The following is an 18,723-nucleotide window of genomic DNA, read 5'->3' as shown; positions in this document are numbered from 1 at the left end:
CCCACCGGAGTTCCATATACAGCTGAATTTTGGCATGGACAGATGAAATGTGGGGACCCATCAAATGTACGGTTTGGATGGGAGATATACATCAAGGTGGGGCCCACAGCTGGGGCCGTGACCCCCAGCCAATCCGTCCGCTCGTCACTCAGCAGCAGCAGCGCTGCTGCTTTTTTTTAAATTTTTTTTTATTATTATATGTTTTTTTTTTGTTTTGGGGCCCACCGAGATGTGATTCACAATCCAGCCCATTCATTGTGTGTGTCCCATAATTTTAAGGGTCCAAATCAAGTTTCACTTGCATCCAAAACTCAGGTAGGCCCCACCAAGTGCTTTTATATGTTTAGACATGTCTTCATATGATTTCAGATGGTGTGGCCCACCTGCGTTCCGTATAAGGCTGATTTTTGACGTGGACGCGTGGACTGAGGGTACTCATCAAACGCATGGTGTTGATCGTCGAAACACATCAAGATGGGGCCCACAGCTGGGCCGTGAGCCCCCAGCCCGTCCGCCCGTCGGTGGCCAGCGCAGGCAGCAGTAGCAGCAGCACTGCTGCTTCTCTTCTTTTTTTTTGATTTTTGTTGTTTTCCTACGGATTTTAGTAGATGGGCCCGGTATTGGCAAGATCCACTCCAGCCATGAGTCCCTGTGGCTTGATACAAGCCCATAGAGTCCAATATTGGGATATTTCAGACATACAGGAGCATTAGGGAGGGATTTTAATGGCAATACCGCTATTTCCTTTTGTATGGCCCGCTTGATTATCAGATTAGTCCAAATTTTTGGTTCAACGGCTGAAATGAAATGGGTAACGGAATAGACGGCTTAGATTATACGTGTACATCAAGGTGAGGCCTGCATGAGTGGCCCACCACTCCTTCTCTTGGCTAGCCCATTAGCATAGCCCACGTCAGTTTACACTTCACCGTTCGCCAGCGTCCAGCGTCCAGGGACGCTGGACGGCATGCATGAATACATTAATGTGGTGGGTCCCACGCAGATGTGGCCCACCAATACTTATACATATAATATATATATATTATATTATATTATATATATAATACATATTACATTATATATATTATATATATTATATAAAATATAACATATATTTACATATATAAAGCATTTGGCCCACCTAAACGGTGGATGGTGTGGATCATCACCTACAATAAGATGGGCCGCACCGTCTAATGTAGATGGACGGGTAGATGTAACACATATTGGTGAGATCCACACCATCACAAAGGAAGAGAGAGAGAGATAGAAAGAGAGATATGCGGTGAGATAGAGGAACCCCGCCACTATGGGCCCTCTTGAATAAATCACATACATCCAAATGGGTCCCACCAACAAGTGGGCCCTAAAATTTAAAATAATGGCCAATCACCCACCTTTAAGCCTCCTCCTTGCTCCCTTGGCTTCAAATGCACCTTGCCTATGCCTTGAATGGTGGATGATGGGAGATTAATGGTGTGGATGAGAGATGGGAGGGTGTAGATGGAAGATGGAAGGTGGACCACACTTGAGAGGGAGAGAAAGCTTGGACGTGAGGGGGGGGTTGAATTGCTTGGGAGAGATATGAGAAATGAGAGAGAGAAAGAAGATATGGAGGGGTGAGGTGAGGTGATGGAGTGATGGGTTGGGTTGAAAAAAATGTAAAGGTGTATGGTTGTTGTTGAAATTTGAAAAAGGGGAGTGGTGAGGTGGAAAGAATGATGGACTTTTGGAAAAAGAGGGAATGGGTGTAGTACTTGAGGTATGGTTGCATTTAATGGTTAATTAATGGGACTAATTGTGTAGAGATTCCCTCGAAATCCGCAACGCGCGGTGTTTCTTCGGAATAAACGCTGATCGGCATCTTCTTGCCTGGGTATCGGTTCGGTGCGCAAGTCACGGCGTTGGAACCGCGGCGACGACGCGGTCGCTATGATAAAACTTTCGGATCAAGCCGACGTCGGTGCGCGGGACCTGGCCTAGGATCGTGCGCAAATACCGAATACGGTGCGAAGGTTGCCGGAATTTGACCGGAAGGACCGCGGAAGCTAATGAAATGGTACGGATTAGGACACGGGTCTTACAGCTCTCCCCTCCAAATAAAAATTTCGTCCTCGAAATTTAAACAATCATTACAAGAAAACTTAAATCATAATAGAAGAGGAAGTAATGCAACGTCAAATAAATATCAGAGACAACATATAACATACAATATACAATCAATCATCAAAAAGATGAGGATAGCGCTCTCGAATCTCAGCCTCACGCTCCCAAGATGCCTCATCCACAGAATGGTGACCCCACTGAACCTTCACCAAGGGGATGACCTTGGTTCGAAGGACCTGCTCCTTCCGATCAAGGATACGAACTGGCTGCTCGATGTAAGAAGCGTCCTCACGAACCTCCAACGGCTGCCAGTCAATAACAGGAACTATGTCTGACCCACACTTCCTCAACATAGAGATATGGAAAACGTTGTGGACGCCAGACAACTGAGATGGTAAGGCAAGCCGATAGGCCACAGCGCCAATGCGCTCAGTGATCTCGAAAGGTCCTATGAATCTCGGGGCAAGCTTGCCCTTCGCTCCAAATCTAACTACGCCCTTCATGGGCGAGACCTTGAGATACACATGGTCCCCTACATCAAACTCCAAGGGACGATGCCGGCGATCAGCAACACTCTTCTGCCGGCTCTGAGCTGTGCGCATCCTCTGCCTGATGATATCAATAACCTCTGATGTCTCCTGCACAAGCTCAGGACCTAGGAGACGCCGCTCTCCAACCTCGGTCCAACAACTCGGAGATCTGCACGGTCTGCCATATAATGCCTCAAAAGGAGCCATGCCAATGGTCGCCTGATAGCTGTTGTTGTATACGAACTCAGCCAATCGCAAATACTCATCCCAGCTACCACCGAAGTCAATCACGCAGGCCCGAAGCATATCCTCAAGGATCTGGTTGACCCTTTCGGTCTGGCCATCGGTCTGCGGATGATACGCGGTACTGAGCTGCAAATCAGTGCCCATAGCTCTCTGAAAGCTCCTCCAAAACTGAGACGTAAACCTCGGGTCTCGGTCAGAAACGATCGAGACTGGTATGCCGTGCAGTCTCACAATCTCCTCAAGGAATAACCTCGCAAGCCGGTCCAAAGGCCAAGTCGCACGAATCACAAGAAAATGTGCCGACTTCGTCAGACGGTCCACGACAACCCAGATGGCGTCATGACCTCGCTGAGTCCTCGGCAAACCCATAACAAAATCTGTAGATACGTGCTCCCACTTCCACATCGGGACGCTCAATGGCTGCAATAGACCAGGGGGTCTCTGATGATCGGCCTTGACACGCTGGCATGTGTCACACTCGGCCACAAAACTGGCAATCTGGCGCTTCATCCCTGCCCAATAATACTGTCGCCTCATATCACGGTACATTTTCGTCGAGCCAGGATGGATAGAAAACCGCGATCGATGCGCCTCGGTCATAAGATCTCTGCGCAACTCAGGAATATCCGGGACACATAATCGGCCTCTAAAGCGAAGTCCATCATCAGCACCCATCTGCCAATCTGTCTGACTCTCAGATGCCGCATCTGCTCGGTAATCTTGTAACGACTCATCTGTCTGCTGAGCCTCGATCACCCTTGCGACAAGAGAGGGTTGAATCGACAGGCTCGATAACTGAACGATAGAAGACTGCAGACCAAAATCAAAGTCGTACTCTGCTATATCCTCGAGCATCTTCCACTCCTGAATCATCATATGTGCCACCAGGCCTCGTGGCTGACGGCTAAGGGCATCCGCCACCACATTCGCCTTGCCTGGGTGGTACTGGAGGTCAAAATCATAATCCTTCAGAAGCTCCATCCAGCGTCTCTGTCTCATGTTCAGCTCGGACTGAGAGAATAGATACTTCAAGCTCTTATGGTCAGAGAAGAGCTCGAACCTAACCCCATAGAGATAGTGTCTCCACACCTTCAGTGCGAAGACGACTGCTGCCAGCTCTAAGTCATGCGTGGGGTAGTTCAGCTCATGAACCTTGAGCTGACGAGACGCAAAGGCTACAGGTCTGCCGTGCTGCATCAGGACAACACCTAATCCAATACGTGAAGCATCAGTAAATACAACAAATCCATCACTCCCAGAGGGAAGAGTGAGGACAGGAGCGGACGTCAGACGGTCCTTCAGCTCCATAAATGCTCGCTCACAGGCGTCACTCCAAATAAACTCTGCGCCCTTCCGAGTCAACCTAGTCAACGGGGCTGCAATACGGGAGAAGCCCTCGATGAAACGCCGATAATATCCCGCTAAACCAAGGAAACTGCGGATCTCGGACGCAGTCGTGGGTTGACCCCACTGACGCACTGCCTCAACCTTTGAGGGGTCCACTGCAACACCCTCCCTCGTCACCACGTGACCGAGGAATCTCACCTCCTCCTGCCAGAACTCACACTTCTCCAGCTTCGCATATAGCTGGTGGGCACGGAGGGTCTGCAAGGCGATCTCCAGATGCTGCATATGGTCCTCACGGGTCCTCGAATATATCAGAATGTCGTCGATGAAGACCACAACAAACTGATCGAGATATGGACGAAAGACCTCGTTCATCAACTGCATGAAGACCGCGGGTGCATTGGTCAGTCCAAAGGACATGACCTGAAACTCAAAATGACCGTAGCGCGTCCTGAAGGCTGTCTTCGGGATATCCTCCTCTCGGACACGAATCTGATGATATCCAGAACGCAGGTCAATCTTCGAAAAGAACTGTGCACCCTGCAGCTGATCAAATAAATCATCTATCCTTGGGAGCGGGTACTTGTTCTTAATCGTGACCCGGTTGAGCTCGCGGTAATCTACGCAGAGCCTCAATGAGCCATCCTTCTTCCTGACGAAGAGTACCCGCGCTCCCTAAGGCGAACTGCTTGGACGAATAAATCCCAACTCACGCAACTCGTCCAACTGACACTGCAGCTCTCGCAACTCCATCGGTGCCATACGGTACGGGGCCTTCGAGATAGGCGCGGTACCGGGCACAAGATCAATCTGAAACTCAATATGACGGCGAGGAGGCAATCCTGGAATCTCCTGGAACACGTCGGGGAAGTCGCAGACAACCGGCCACTGATCAATACACAAGGCAATAGGCTCCTCGACGGCGCAGGACATCAAGCAAGATAACGGCTCTCCTCGGGGCTCTGCAACGAACTGAAACTGCGGCAAGCCTGGTATGCAGAATGTGACTGTCCTCGCAGAACAATCTAAGATAGCGTGGTACTCGGCAAGCCAATCCATGCCTAAGATAATGTCAAAATCTGTCATCGGCAGCACAAACAAGTCAGCGGGCAAAAAGATATCACCGACAAGAACCGGGCAAGATGGACAAAAACGGCCCAATACTGTGGTCCTCCCCAAGGGCGTCGATACGATCAATCCCTCACTAGTAGACTCTGTCGGCAATCCAGTCGATCGGCAGAAACCCTCGGACATGAATGAGTGAGAAGCGCCAGAATCAAATAATACTCGAGCGATGCATGAAGAGACAGGAAGTATACCCTCGACGACTCCTCCGGATGACTGCGGGTCCTGCTGAGCCGCCAAGAACCTAGCTCGAGCCGGGCCGGGAGGTGCCTGTCCCTCTCGAGGTCCCCGGTGATGCCGCCGCTCGCGGTGGCCTATACTGCCGCTCTGCCGCCGGGGTCTCGGCGGCCGAGGTGGCTGTGGTCGCGCCGATGGGGCGCTGCCGGCCGAGGCCGCCGCCGAGGTCGCCGCCGTGGCCGAGGCCGCCGTGGTGCTCTCGATGGATGTAGGTGAGGCCGCCGTGATCCTCTCGATCGCCGCAGATGAGGGCGAGGGCACTGAGACAATAATGCCTCGTCCCACCACATCCAAAATAGGTCCTTACAGGCTGCCGGGGTGGCGCCGGAGGTGCCGCTGGTGCTGCTGGGCTCTAGCAAGTGGGTGGCTCCTATACCTCTCGTGGTCGTCGCCGCCGCTGAGCTACCGAGGGGGTCTCGCCTCTTCTGTGGTCACGAACCCTCTGCGAATGGTTCCATTTCGCCTCATAAATCTGAGCCCTCCGCACTACTGCCTGAAAGGTCGGGAGCTCGTGCCCAATCACACGGCCTCGAAGACCGTAACGCAAGCCACTCTCGAAACGGCGGGCCTTCCGCCCCTCATCATCAACCATATATGGCGCAAACCTCGATAGCGCCACGAAACGAGCCGCGTACTGTGCCACGGTCATGTCTCCCTGCACCAAAGTGTCGAACTCCAATGCCCTCTGGCGTCGAATATGGTCAGGGAAGTACTGCTCCTCGAATCGATCTATAAAATCATCCCATGTCCAGACGTAGTCAGGCCCTGCGACGCGGGTAACCGAGGTCCACCAGTGCTCGGCCTCGCCCTGAAAAAGAAACACCGCCAACCGAACTCGCTGCTCGGTCGTACATGACATGGTATCAAAAATCTTCTCCACATCGGAGCGCCACCTCTCACCGCTTGTCGGCTGGCTCGCCCTGGAATCGTGGAGGATCAAACGTCGGAACTCTCGAGTAAGGCACTCGAGCGCTCTGCTCGCTGGGCCGGTGAAACAACCGGATGCCTGCTCTGCCCCTGAAGCGCAGCAATCACCTGCTGCAACTGAGAAGCACTCACGGATACAGTCGGATCTGCACTGGTATCTGGTGGAGGTGCAGCATCCTCAGGATGGGCGGTATGAATCTCTGGTAAAGGAGCGACATCCTCAGGCTGGGCAGTAGGAATCTCTGGTGGTGGAGCAAGGGTCGTAGGTGGTAATGCGGGAGCCGCAGGTGGTGGAGCTGAAGTATCCGATGGTGGTGCGGGAGTCGATCGGGTCACTCTCCTGCGTGCCATGTCCTACAGGAAAGAGCGAAGGTGCCTATCAACTTAAAGGCTCGCGAAGGCACGCATGTTAAGGGTCTGTAATAAAAGATCGCTAGGCTATCCAAACTTAGGACTTAATCGTTCATAGCAGACATGAAATGTTGTTCTTGGTTATTCCCGGTTATGCTCTGATACCAACTTCTGTCACGCCCCGAACTCGGAAACCGGGCTCACAAAATTCCCGATCGCCGAATCCGGCGCCGACAGCCTCCGTAGAACCCCATTCTCGGATCCCGACACCCATTTACCAGGTTCCAATCCTGGGATACCACAAGGAGGGTTTCAAATCATTAGTCTGATTCATAATGAGCATAACAAAAGCATAACCCACAAACAATAAGCACAAGAACACCACTACAAAATCCACTATGATCAAAAACATTTGAGTACAATACGGCAGAAAGGGGAAATACAATGCAACAAAAGAAACAAAACTCCAGAAGCTCGGCTGCACGCTCCAACTATGGCCAGACTATGGCTGCGACTGCGTCCTGGCGTCACCTGCACGCATCAATCGTGCATAAGCTTATAGAAAGCTTAGAGGGTGGTGTAAGTGTGTGCGCAATATAAACGTGCTCAAAATGCAAGGTCAGAGTGATGCGGAATCATGGTGATGAGCACATGAATACAATCAGCCGTACCAAGGCTATGCGGTGCAAGACATGAATGCTATCGGCCATGACACAGCCATGCGATGTGAGATGCAACTCAAACATGCCAATCCTCATCATGTATCAGTACAGTTCTCATTCTGGATAATCACCGGGGTCCAATACACTCCAAATGGCACTGTCGCTCTCCTAGCCGCACAGTCCAAGTAAGCGTAAGAAACCTCACTATCCGCCTGATCAATAGTCTGCCAATACCTATCCGGCACGTCAATAGCGGACCCATTCACGAGCTGGTCAAACTCAGCCTAGTATTGCCCCCTACCCTCGGGCGAGTAAGGCCACACTCCTTTCCAACCGACCACGACACAGTGGGAGACGCGGCCTCCTGGTATTCGGCCCTCGTGCGCTCATATATCCACTCGGTCTCGACATTGGAGTCATCCTCTGGTACCATCGGGTTTAGGGATTTTCACCCAGGGACGTCTATGGCGCCCGTATGCTAGAACTAAATATTTTCGGTATCCAACTCAGCCATCCACGATGTGTCTATGGAGGCTATGGCCCTGATGTCGCTAGGGCATACAGTAACTACAATCACACAAATGCAAGTGCATGAGTCACACTATCAGTCATGCAACAGTCCGGTATATACCATGCACTTATATGAGGCAACTCCACCTATCAGGGAGCCCATAAACAGTCTATCCAAAGGTATATGCTATGATCGGTCACTCCTCACATCAGGCATACATATGGTGCGAATGATCATGAATCATGGATCTATACTAAACATGAATAAAGAGATGGGCTCTGGATATAATGGAGATGGCCCTAGGCGGCCTTCTTACCATAATTTTGGGCCTATCAGTGGGCCTTAGGGAGAGCTATAATGCGGACATTTAACCAACATTATCAATGTGGACGTCAAACCAACACCGCTCCCAAGGAATAGCCTTCCATGAATCACATAAATCTTATTGGGCCTCGTCCCAACGGCCTTAGGTTCATTAAGTGGGCTGCCTCATATGGGCCTTATATAAGTCAAGTGGGCCGCATCAATGGCCTCATGTACATTGCAATGGGTCATACTCCATGGGCCTTTGAAAACATCACAATGGGTCTCGTAACATGGGCCTTATACATATCAGAGTGGGCCTTGACAACGGGCCACCAATACGTCGAATGGGCCTAATCTCATGGGCCTTATATATATATATATCAAGGTGGGCCTCCCCAACGGCCAGAAATACATCAATATGGCTCCATCATATGGGCCTAGGGCCCACCATAATATTTATTTGAAATCCATCCTATTCATAAGGTCACTTGGACCTTGGGTAAGGCCCACTGAAATGTTTGTTTGCCATCCAAACAGTCCACGTGGACCATAGGAGGGTAGGGCCCACATTGATGTCTGCTGCCATCCATCCTGCCACAGGGTCATGCGGAACCCCTTTTTTTTTATTATTATTATGATTATTTTATTTATTTATTTATTTTTTTAAAAACCGTTCATAGGGTCATGATTTGGGGCCCACTGTGATGTGGTCCACAAATCCAGCCCGTTCATTATGTGTGTCCCACTTGGCTGAGGGTACAGACCAAGTTTTAGTCGTATCCCAATTTCAGGTAGGCCCCACCAACGATTTTATATATTTTAGGCATGACTTCACATGATTTTTAAATGATGTGGCCCACCGGAGTTCCATATACAGCTGAATTTTGGCATGGACAGATGAAATGTGGGGACCCATCAAATGTACGGTTTGGATGGGAGATATACATCAAGGTGGGGCCCACAGCTGGGGCCGTGACCCCCAGCCAATCCGTCCGCTCGTCACTCAGCAGCAGCAGCGCTGCTGCTTTTTTTTTTAAAAATTTTTATTATTATATGTTTTTTTTTGTTTTGGGGCCCACCGAGATGTGATTCACAATCCAGCCCATTCATTGTGTGTGTCCCACAATTTTAAGGGTCCAAATCAAGTTTCACTTGCATCCAAAACTCAGGTAGGCCCCACCAAGTGCTTTTATATGTTTAGACATGTCTTCATATGATTTCAGATGGTGTGGCCCACCTGCGTTCCGTATAAGGCTGATTTTTGACGTGGACGCGTGGACTGAGGGTACTCATCAAACGCACGGTGTTGATCGTCGAAACACATCAAGATGGGGCCCACAGCTGGGCCGTGAGCCCCCAGCCCGTCCGCCCGTCGGTGGCCAGCGCAGGCAGCGCCTGCACGAGCGCTGGCAGCAGTAGCAGCAGCACTGCTGCTTCTCTTTTTTTTTTTTTGATTTTTGTTGTTTTCCTACGGATTTTAGTAGATGGGCCCGGTATTGGCAAGATCCACTCCAGCCATGAGTCCCTGTGGCTTGATACAAGCCCATAGAGTCCAATATTGGGATATTTCAGACATACAGGAGCATTAGGGAGGGATTTTAATGGCAATACCGCTATTTCCTTTTGTATGGCCCGCTTGATTATCAGATTAGTCCAAATTTTTGGTTCAACGGCTGAAATGAAATGGGTAACGGAATAGACGGCTTAGATTATACGTGTACATCAAGGTGAGGCCTGCATGAGTGGCCCACCACTCCTTCTCTTGGCTAGCCCGTTAGCACAGCCCACGTCAGTTTACACTTCACCGTTCGCCAGCGTCCAGCGTCCAGGGACGCTGGACGGCATGCATGAATACATTAATGTGGTGGGTCCCACGCAGATGTGGCCCACCAATACTTATACATATAATATATATATATTATATTATATTATATATATAATACATATTACATTATATATATTATATATATTATATAAAATATAACATATATTTACATATATAAAGCATTTGGCCCACCTAAACGGTGGATGGTGTGGATCATCACCTACAATAAGATGGGCCGCACCGTCTAATGTAGATGGACGGGTAGATGTAACACATATTGGTGAGATCCACACCATCACAAAGGAAGAGAGAGAGAGATAGAAAGAGAGATATGCGGTGAGATAGAGGAACCCCGCCACTATGGGCCCTCTTGAATAAATCACATACATCCAAATGGGTCCCACCAACAAGTGGGCCCTAAAATTTAAAATAATGGCTAATCACCCACCTTTAAGCCTCCTCCTTGCTCCCTTGGCTTCAAATGCACCTTGCCTATGCCTTGAATGGTGGATGATGGGAGATTAATGGTGTGGATGAGAGATGGGAGGGTGTAGATGGAAGATGGAAGGTGGACCACACTTGAGAGGGAGAGAAAGCTTGGACGTGAGGGGGGGGTTGAATTGCTTGGGAGAGATATGAGAAATGAGAGAGAGAAAGAAGATATGGAGGGGTGAGGTGAGGTGATGGAGTGATGGGTTGGGTTGAAAAAAATGTAAAGGTGTATGGTTGTTGTTGAAATTTGAAAAAGGGGAGTGGTGAGGTGGAAAGAATGATGGACTTTTGGAAAAAGAGGGAATGGGTGTAGTACTTGAGGTATGGTTGCATTTAATGGTTAATTAATGGGACTAATTGTGTAGAGATTCCCTCGAAATCCGCAACGCGCGGTGTTTCTTCGGAATAAACGCTGATCGGCATCTTCTTGCCTGGGTATCGGTTCGGTGCGCAAGTCACGGCGTTGGAACCGCGGCGACGACGCGGTCCCTATGATAAAACTTTCGGATCAAGCCGACGTCGGTGCGCGGGACCTGGCCTAGGATCGTACGCAAACACCGAATACGGTGCGAAGGTTGCCGGAATTTGACCGGAAGGACCGTGGAAGCTAATGAAATGGTACGGATTAGGACACGGGTCTTACATGGATTCCCCTTCATCAAAAAAAAATTCAAGGTATTGACAATAGACATTCTTGTTAATAGCATTATTGATTTTATTTTATTTTATTTAAATGAAAAGTGCGTCTTTCTTTTTATTGAAATTTCAGTTATAGAAAATTTCTAGGAATCTCTAAGGAGAAATGTGGCAACTCTCTTGAGTTTGTATTCATAATGTGAATTCCCTATTTTTATTTTATTTATTTATTTTTGCATTGATTCATTTTCTTTGTTGATGGAAAATACATCTATTTTCTTAAAGTAGTTTGACTCGAAGGACATACCATCACCCAAAAAGAAGCTATTCTGTCAAGAGATATCCATCTCCTGTAGGTATTTGCTGCTTCTTTTTCAAATGAATTGAACTATGGTTTGTGTTGGTTTTTCTTTTACCTTTTTTTTTTAAAAAAATGCTAGGAAGTGATACATCGGCCAGTTCCAAGCCCAGGTAAGGGAGGACTGATAGCAAGTGGGCAGCTGCTGTGACTTGCACAAGTGGAGATGCTTCTCCAGATTGTCATTGTGTACTGAAACTCCATATATCTTGGGTGACAAACACCCTTTCTGGAAATGGACAATCAAGTAAGTACTGTGTCACACGCACTAGAGAGTACCTCTTCAATATTTTGATTCATGGTAATGTCACTGTATGTGTGTGTGAGAAATGTTCTTATAAGGTCGAGCTTGACACCAAGAGTCAGTGGTGAAAATAGGAACTTGTCAGCCCCTGAAATGGGCGAGTCATGACTTATTCATCGACGGAATGAGTTGGTCCAAGTCGGCCTGTCAAAGACCATGCTCGTCTTAGAGTAGAAAAATGCACTAGCAAAGATTTGAGTTTTATTGTTTTGACAGGATTATAATCCTTTGTTGGATATTCACATTTCTTTTTTTTTCTTTCTTTTCTTTTTGGTCCTAAGAGAATAAAATTGTGTTTTCAATTTTGCCAGCAACACATGTATGGCTGGGACTGTTAGGAGAAAATATTCATTGGTGATAGTTTGAAAAACCAACTCCTCTTTCGATAGTTGGAAATTAATGTATGCATGGTTGTTCATGAGGATATATCCACTACAACATAACGAGTGCCCTATCATTATCTTTTAGCCACTTTCTATACAACACACCATACTGAATTTTGAATTGCAATTTGTGCTACTATGGTCTTTGTTTTCAGTATGGTGTAGAAGGATAGACGAGCTTGTTGATGGCTTGGTTTTCATGTTCATTTTGCTAGGTTTTGAAAGCCATTAGAGTTAACCCCATCAAGGGGTTTATAGATTTTCAGGTGTTGGCTTGAGTTGCAGTCTACTTTGTAATTACCATGACTTTATTTGTCATTTTTAAACTGAGGAATTTGGGTTCTTGATGGTTTAGCTAGAGCTTCATTCTGGATCTCATCTTTATTATGTTTATGCAGGTGGTGGAAAATGTAAAAATCTAGGCAGAAGTGGTATGGATTTTTTTTTTAAAAATAAATCTGGTCTTTTTTAAATGGCCAGAGAGAGTTCTATATTACAACGGTTCTTTTAACTATATAGTTAATTTCAATTTTTTGCTGACATTGTTGTAGGTGGCAGCCATGATACGATTGGATATGAGTGAATATATGGAGCGACAAAGAAAGTAGTTGGCAAGATTAAAGTGGAAGGTTAGTTTTCAATGGTATAAACTGAATTTCATGATGTTTGGTGCAACCAACTGCACCCTAAGCTACACTTATTTTCATTGGTACAGAAATTGTGAGTAATAGTCTATCTTAAATCAGACGTTAAAAAGTTCTAAGCCTTCTTAGAATATCTCAGGTTGTGTTTATGTTTGTATGAGTCCCGACTTTTGAGTTTTGGAACATCTAAAGTTTGAAATTCTCATTATAGGGTATTTCTCTGTGCTTGTAATGTAGTAAAATCCACCATTACTTACTTGCATTTATGTATTGTATGTTAATATCCTAGTACTCTCACCTGCATTTATGTATTGTATTTGAAGACATGTTTAGATGTATCCCAGAATGAGAATGAAATCGAGTATGCATTAGCTGGTGCATATTCACTGGATTGGAGCTATTTGGCATGATTCAAGAGGCTGATATTAGTGTTGGTATCAACAACATTGAAGGCATGTAGGTTTGTTGTTCCTACAGTCAGGCTGCCCATATATCTTCCTAACTATAAGTCACATCTCATATATTTGAGCCATGCTCATACTATAGGATCTTGGAAGCTCTACAACTAGGAATAACAAAATCGCTAACTCTTAGATTAATTTGAGTTACTTGTATCCCACATATATCAACCATCACATCTTGCCAAAGTTGTTATGCCTGAAAGCTACCTCTGTAGAAATACTTTACTGGTAAATATATCCCTTGAGTTTGTGGATGATGTGATTATGACAATATATCTCATGATTTACAAGATAAGCCTATATTTTCCTCATAAAATGAGCTTATGGTCCAATTTGCTTATAATTGATTGTTCCTCAATACAAGTCTTTGATTACAGGACGCTCTTGGTGGAAATTCAAAAACAACATTTATTGCAAATGCCAGCCCATCTATTTGGTGTGTACCTATTTTCCTAGAGTTCTCTAATTTACTTTTTTATTTGTTTCATATTTAGAATTATATTTGTTTTGTATTATGAATCACAAAGATAATTGTTTCCGTGCTTAGTTCCAGCACAAACCAGTCCATTCATCCAGTTTAGTCCAAGTTTTACATCCAGTCAGCTTTTAAGGTTCTTTGGGTTATGCCTTGTTCTTTGCGTTAGTTTTTCATGATGTGGCATGGTGGTTTCCCACTTTCCCTCTTCTTTCAAGAAATGGAAATGGTGTATTTTAGTTTTGTTGTTCATCTGTTCTGTTTTGTTGTCTTATGTGTAATGTGTTTTTCATGATGTACTCCACTATAAATTATAGCTAATGCCGAGTTCTTCTTCTTTGCAAATGCTTTCAGACAACCGAACAAGCTGTGGTTGTTCATCAGCCAAGCAAAAGTCATACCAAAATCTTGTGTTGTGACTTTGTATTATTTGTGGAACCTAATGTTGTGTAACAGTTTGATTAAGTTTGTTTTGAAAACTTTAACTAGATTGTTGTTATTGTAATTGATTGAATGAAGGATTGTAATTGATTCATTATTGAATGAATAATTGTAATTGGATGAAGGAATGATTATGCAGGTGGTAATTGAATGAATGATTATAATTAGATATTTTATTAACAATGAGCATTAGCTACAGCTATTAACCATAGCCCTTTGTTGAAAACTGTAGCTCTTACTAAATTCGGCTTTTTGCTAGGTTCTCATTCTACTTTTAGTTACAGATAAAATCCATAACTGTAGATAGTTTTAAACTATGGACAATATTACTATGGATCTAATCCGTACCTATAGTTTCATTAGCTACGGCTATTAACCGTAGCCTTGTATCTGAAAATCGTAGCTGTTGCTAATTTTAGCCTATTGCTACGGTTCTTGTTTAACTTTTAGCTGCAGATATAATCTGTAGTTGTAAATACTTTAGTGCTACAGAAGCACCGGCTACGAATTTAATCCGTATCCATTATATCTATGGCTACAGATTTGATCCGTAGCCATAACTTTTCGACTTATGGCTACGACACCAATGGCTATGGTCGTGCTACGGATTTTAACCGTAGCTATAGAATTTTAACTACGGTTTTTATCCGTAGCCTTTGCCCTATTTTCTGGTAGTGATCCCACATAAGGAACCTCGAGTTTATGCTCCCTAGGAGCAAGGATCAACACACAACACCCACACGTACTCTCCTATTAGAGGCCTCCTATGAGGACTTGAAAGGGGTGAGAAACACCTATGACCTAATCCTATATAAAGGAATGATCAGCATGGTCTCTGGACTCTAATGACTTATAGATAAATAGATGAGCCCCCTTAAGCACGTTGATGAAGATGTCCTCCTTTGATGATGAAGAATATTCAAGTTCCTTGAACCGCAACACAGATGATGCTCCAATGTAAGGCGACGGGTTGGGTTAAGGTTATGTTGGAATCCTACTCTATTAAATGTTTTCCTATATTAGAGATGGAGTGGTTCCAATCATCTATGCATTTAAGGTATCCCAACTCAATGATTTGCCATTAAGGTGGTAGCTGGAGGATCCTTGAATGCAGAAGTTCATTCCCCAATCCACTCTATTGAATATCAATGATGAGGGTGGATTGAAGGATGAACTCCCATGAGAGAAAAATGCTTAGGGTAGGTGATCTGAATTAAACACTCAAAAGATCTATCTATTTTCTCTACCAACAACCTAAGGCAAGCTCTCATTAAATAGGCAAAAAGTTCACTACAAGAAACAGTGCTTTTACCGACGAATTTTACCGATGAAATTTTTTTTCGTCAGTAAAACTGCACTTTTACCGGTGAATTTTTTTTTTTGTCGGTAATAATATTTTTACCGACGAAAATTTTCATCGGTAAAAGTATTTTAATTTTTAAGATAGAAAATTTTCGCGCTCTTTTGAAAATTTCACGGTAAGACTTTTACCGATGAACATTTTCATCGGATAAAAGCACAAAAACACTTTTACCGACGAAAATTTTCGTCGGTAAAAGTGTTATGATTTTAACTTAGAAATTTTTGCCCTAACTTTTAGCGATGAACTAAAACCGTCAGGAATAATGGTTTTCCTGACGAAAATTTTTGTCGGTAAAAGTATTATGTTTTTCACATAGCAAATTTTCACCTTGAGTTTTACCAACAAACTAAAACTGTCGGGAATAATGGTTTTGCCAACGAAAATTTTCATCGACAAAAGTATTAGGTGTTTTACTTAGCAAATTTTTGCACTGAATTTTACCAATGAACTAAAACCATCGGGGAATAATGTCTTGACTGACGAGTTTCGTGGGTAAAAATGCTATATGTTTTTAACTTAGAAAATTTTCCCGCTACCTTGAAAAATATCGCGGTTAGAGTTTTACTGATGAACCAAAATTGTTGGGAATAATGTTATTACCGACGAAAAAAATTTCGTCGGTAAAAGTAATATGTTTTCACTTGGCAAAATTTCGCCCTTAGCTTTACCGACGAACTAAAACTATCAGGAATAATGGTTTTACCAATGAAAAATTTCGTTGGTAAAAGTATTAGGTTTTCACTTAGAAAATTTTCGCCCTGAGTTTTACTGATGAACTAAAACCATCGGGAATAATGTTTTTACCGACGAAAAGTTTCGTCGGTAAAAATGCTATATTTTTTTGATAAAAAACTCCGCATTGAATTTTACCAACGAAACGTTTCGTCCCTAAAAAGCACCAAAAAAATTTTATCGACAAAGATGTTCGTCGATAAAAATGTTATGCTTTTAAGTTAGAAAATTTTTGCGATGAGTTTTACCGACAAACTAAAATCATCGGGAATAATGTTTTTATCGACAAAAAGTTTCGTCGGTAAAAATGCTATCTTTTTCAGATAAAATATTTCACTCTGAGTTTTACCGACAAAACATTGTTGCGAAAAAGTGCCAAAAAAGCTTTTACTGACGAAGATATTCGTCGGCAAGAATGTTAAATTTTTAAGTTTGAAAAATTTCGCGATGAGTTTTATCGTCGAACTAAAACCATTGGGAATAATATCTTTATCAATGAAAAGTGTCGTCGGTAAAAATGTTATATTTTTTTAACTTAGAAAAGTTTCCTGCTGCCTTGAAAAATATCGCGGTAAGAGTTTTACCAACGACCCAAAACCATCAGGAATAATGTTATTATCGACGAAAATAATTTCGTTGGTATAACTTAAGTTTTATTGACGAAAATGTTTGTCAAGAATAATGATAGAATTTGAACTTGCAAAAATATTCCCGCTGCCTTGAAAAGTTTCGCGGTAAGAGTTTTACCGACGATTCAAAGCCATCGGTAATAATTTTCCGACGGTTAATGTTTTCTACCGACAAACAAAAACATTATTTATATATATTTAGTTTGCATATATATATATATATATATATATAGTTTTTATATCATATGAGTGCAAATTTTTTAATATATATAATTAAAAGATAATATTTAAATGATTTGTAATATCAGATGGAAAAGAATATTGAAAAGTTTAGAAATTTTAACTTTGTGTGAGAAAAATTTCGAGAACAAAATAATGCTTTTGCGATAAATTTTTGAGATTTTGAAAATAAAAATTTAGAATTTGTATTTTAAATTTTTTTTAAAAATATTTTATAATAAAAATGATATTTTGTTAAAAGAGTAAAAAAATATACATTTTGAAAAAAATGTTATTTTTAAATGGAAATTGAAATTTATCTGTGAAAAATAAAATTAGTAAATTATTAGGCACATCCACTAATTGAACCTTTAATCATTTTTGAACAATCTAATCAGTTTAGATTGAAGAGTAAATAACTTCAAATGTTTAAATCAAATTTCACTGAAATTGTTGATCAATCTTGTATGCCCAATATCTTTCTCATATGTAGCCTGATTGAGGCGAGTAACTAGTCAAATTGAGAGTATTGAATAGTAAAATAGAGTGAATGGACCAGACATGTAAAATGGGCCAAATATTCTCATCAGAATTGTGACCCAACTTACTGATCTCGTGAGAACCTAAGAATTGATGTTAGTAAGTTTTGTGGGCCCCATCATGATATGTGTCGAACATCAACATTGTGGATTTGACGTGTCCCTTTTAGGTTATGAGATATCTCAAAAATCATCTGTATACGAAACTCAAGTGGGCCATACCATTTAAAACTATGTGAAGACATCCTAAAAAATATAAATGCACTTGGTGGGGCCCACATGAGTTTTGGATGCGGTTGAAACTTGGTCTGACCCCTCGTCCAAGTGGGACACATATAATAAGTGGGTTGGATATGTGAATCACATTTAGGCAGGCCTAATATATGATCATGAATATTTTAAGGAAACCCTTCTCCACTACATTTAGGTGAGTTACTCGTTACCCTTACCAGAGTAAACTCTGTGGGGTCCACCGTTATTTATTTATTTTATCCACTCCATTCATCCATGTTAATAGATAATTTGAGGTCTAAAGAACAAAAAGGAAGCATATCTAAAGCTCAAGTGGACCACACCATAGGAAATAGTGTGATTGAACCTCTACCATTTAAAATTTCTTGGAGGCCATGGAAGTTTTGGATCAAGCTAATGTTTGTGTTTTCTATTCGTTCATATATTTTTGATATTATGAACAACCTTTAACCATTTTTGGACAATCTGATCAGTCCAGATTAAAGAGTAAATAACTTCAGATGTTTAAATCAAAATTCACTCAAATTGTTGATCAATCTTATTTGCCCAATATCTTTCTTATATGTGTAAGTGCTATGGTTTTATGATCATTTGGTTGTCAAATTTTGTGGTGCCAAAACCT

The 18,723-nt window shown here is 43.4% G+C and overlaps 1 protein-coding gene across 1 annotated transcript in view; it reads left to right on the top strand.

Annotated features, from left to right (window-relative positions):
- The first annotated feature begins 5,648 nt into the window (after positions 1–5,648).
- The window catches only part of LOC131220021 (nucleolin 2-like), a 33,281-nt gene continuing 20,206 nt past the window's right edge, over positions 5,649–18,723 (top strand). The window contains exons 1-2 of the mRNA XM_058214996.1: positions 5,649–5,803; positions 5,891–6,004. Of these exons, the coding sequence (XP_058070979.1) occupies positions 5,649–5,803; positions 5,891–6,004 (269 nt within the window). The remainder of the gene's footprint in view (positions 5,804–5,890; positions 6,005–18,723) is intronic.

Source organism: Magnolia sinica, chromosome 12 (genome assembly GCF_029962835.1).
Source record: "Magnolia sinica isolate HGM2019 chromosome 12, MsV1, whole genome shotgun sequence".
NCBI classification, from domain to species: domain Eukaryota; kingdom Viridiplantae; phylum Streptophyta; class Magnoliopsida; order Magnoliales; family Magnoliaceae; genus Magnolia; species Magnolia sinica.
This window is presented reverse-complemented; position numbering and strand designations above follow the sequence as displayed.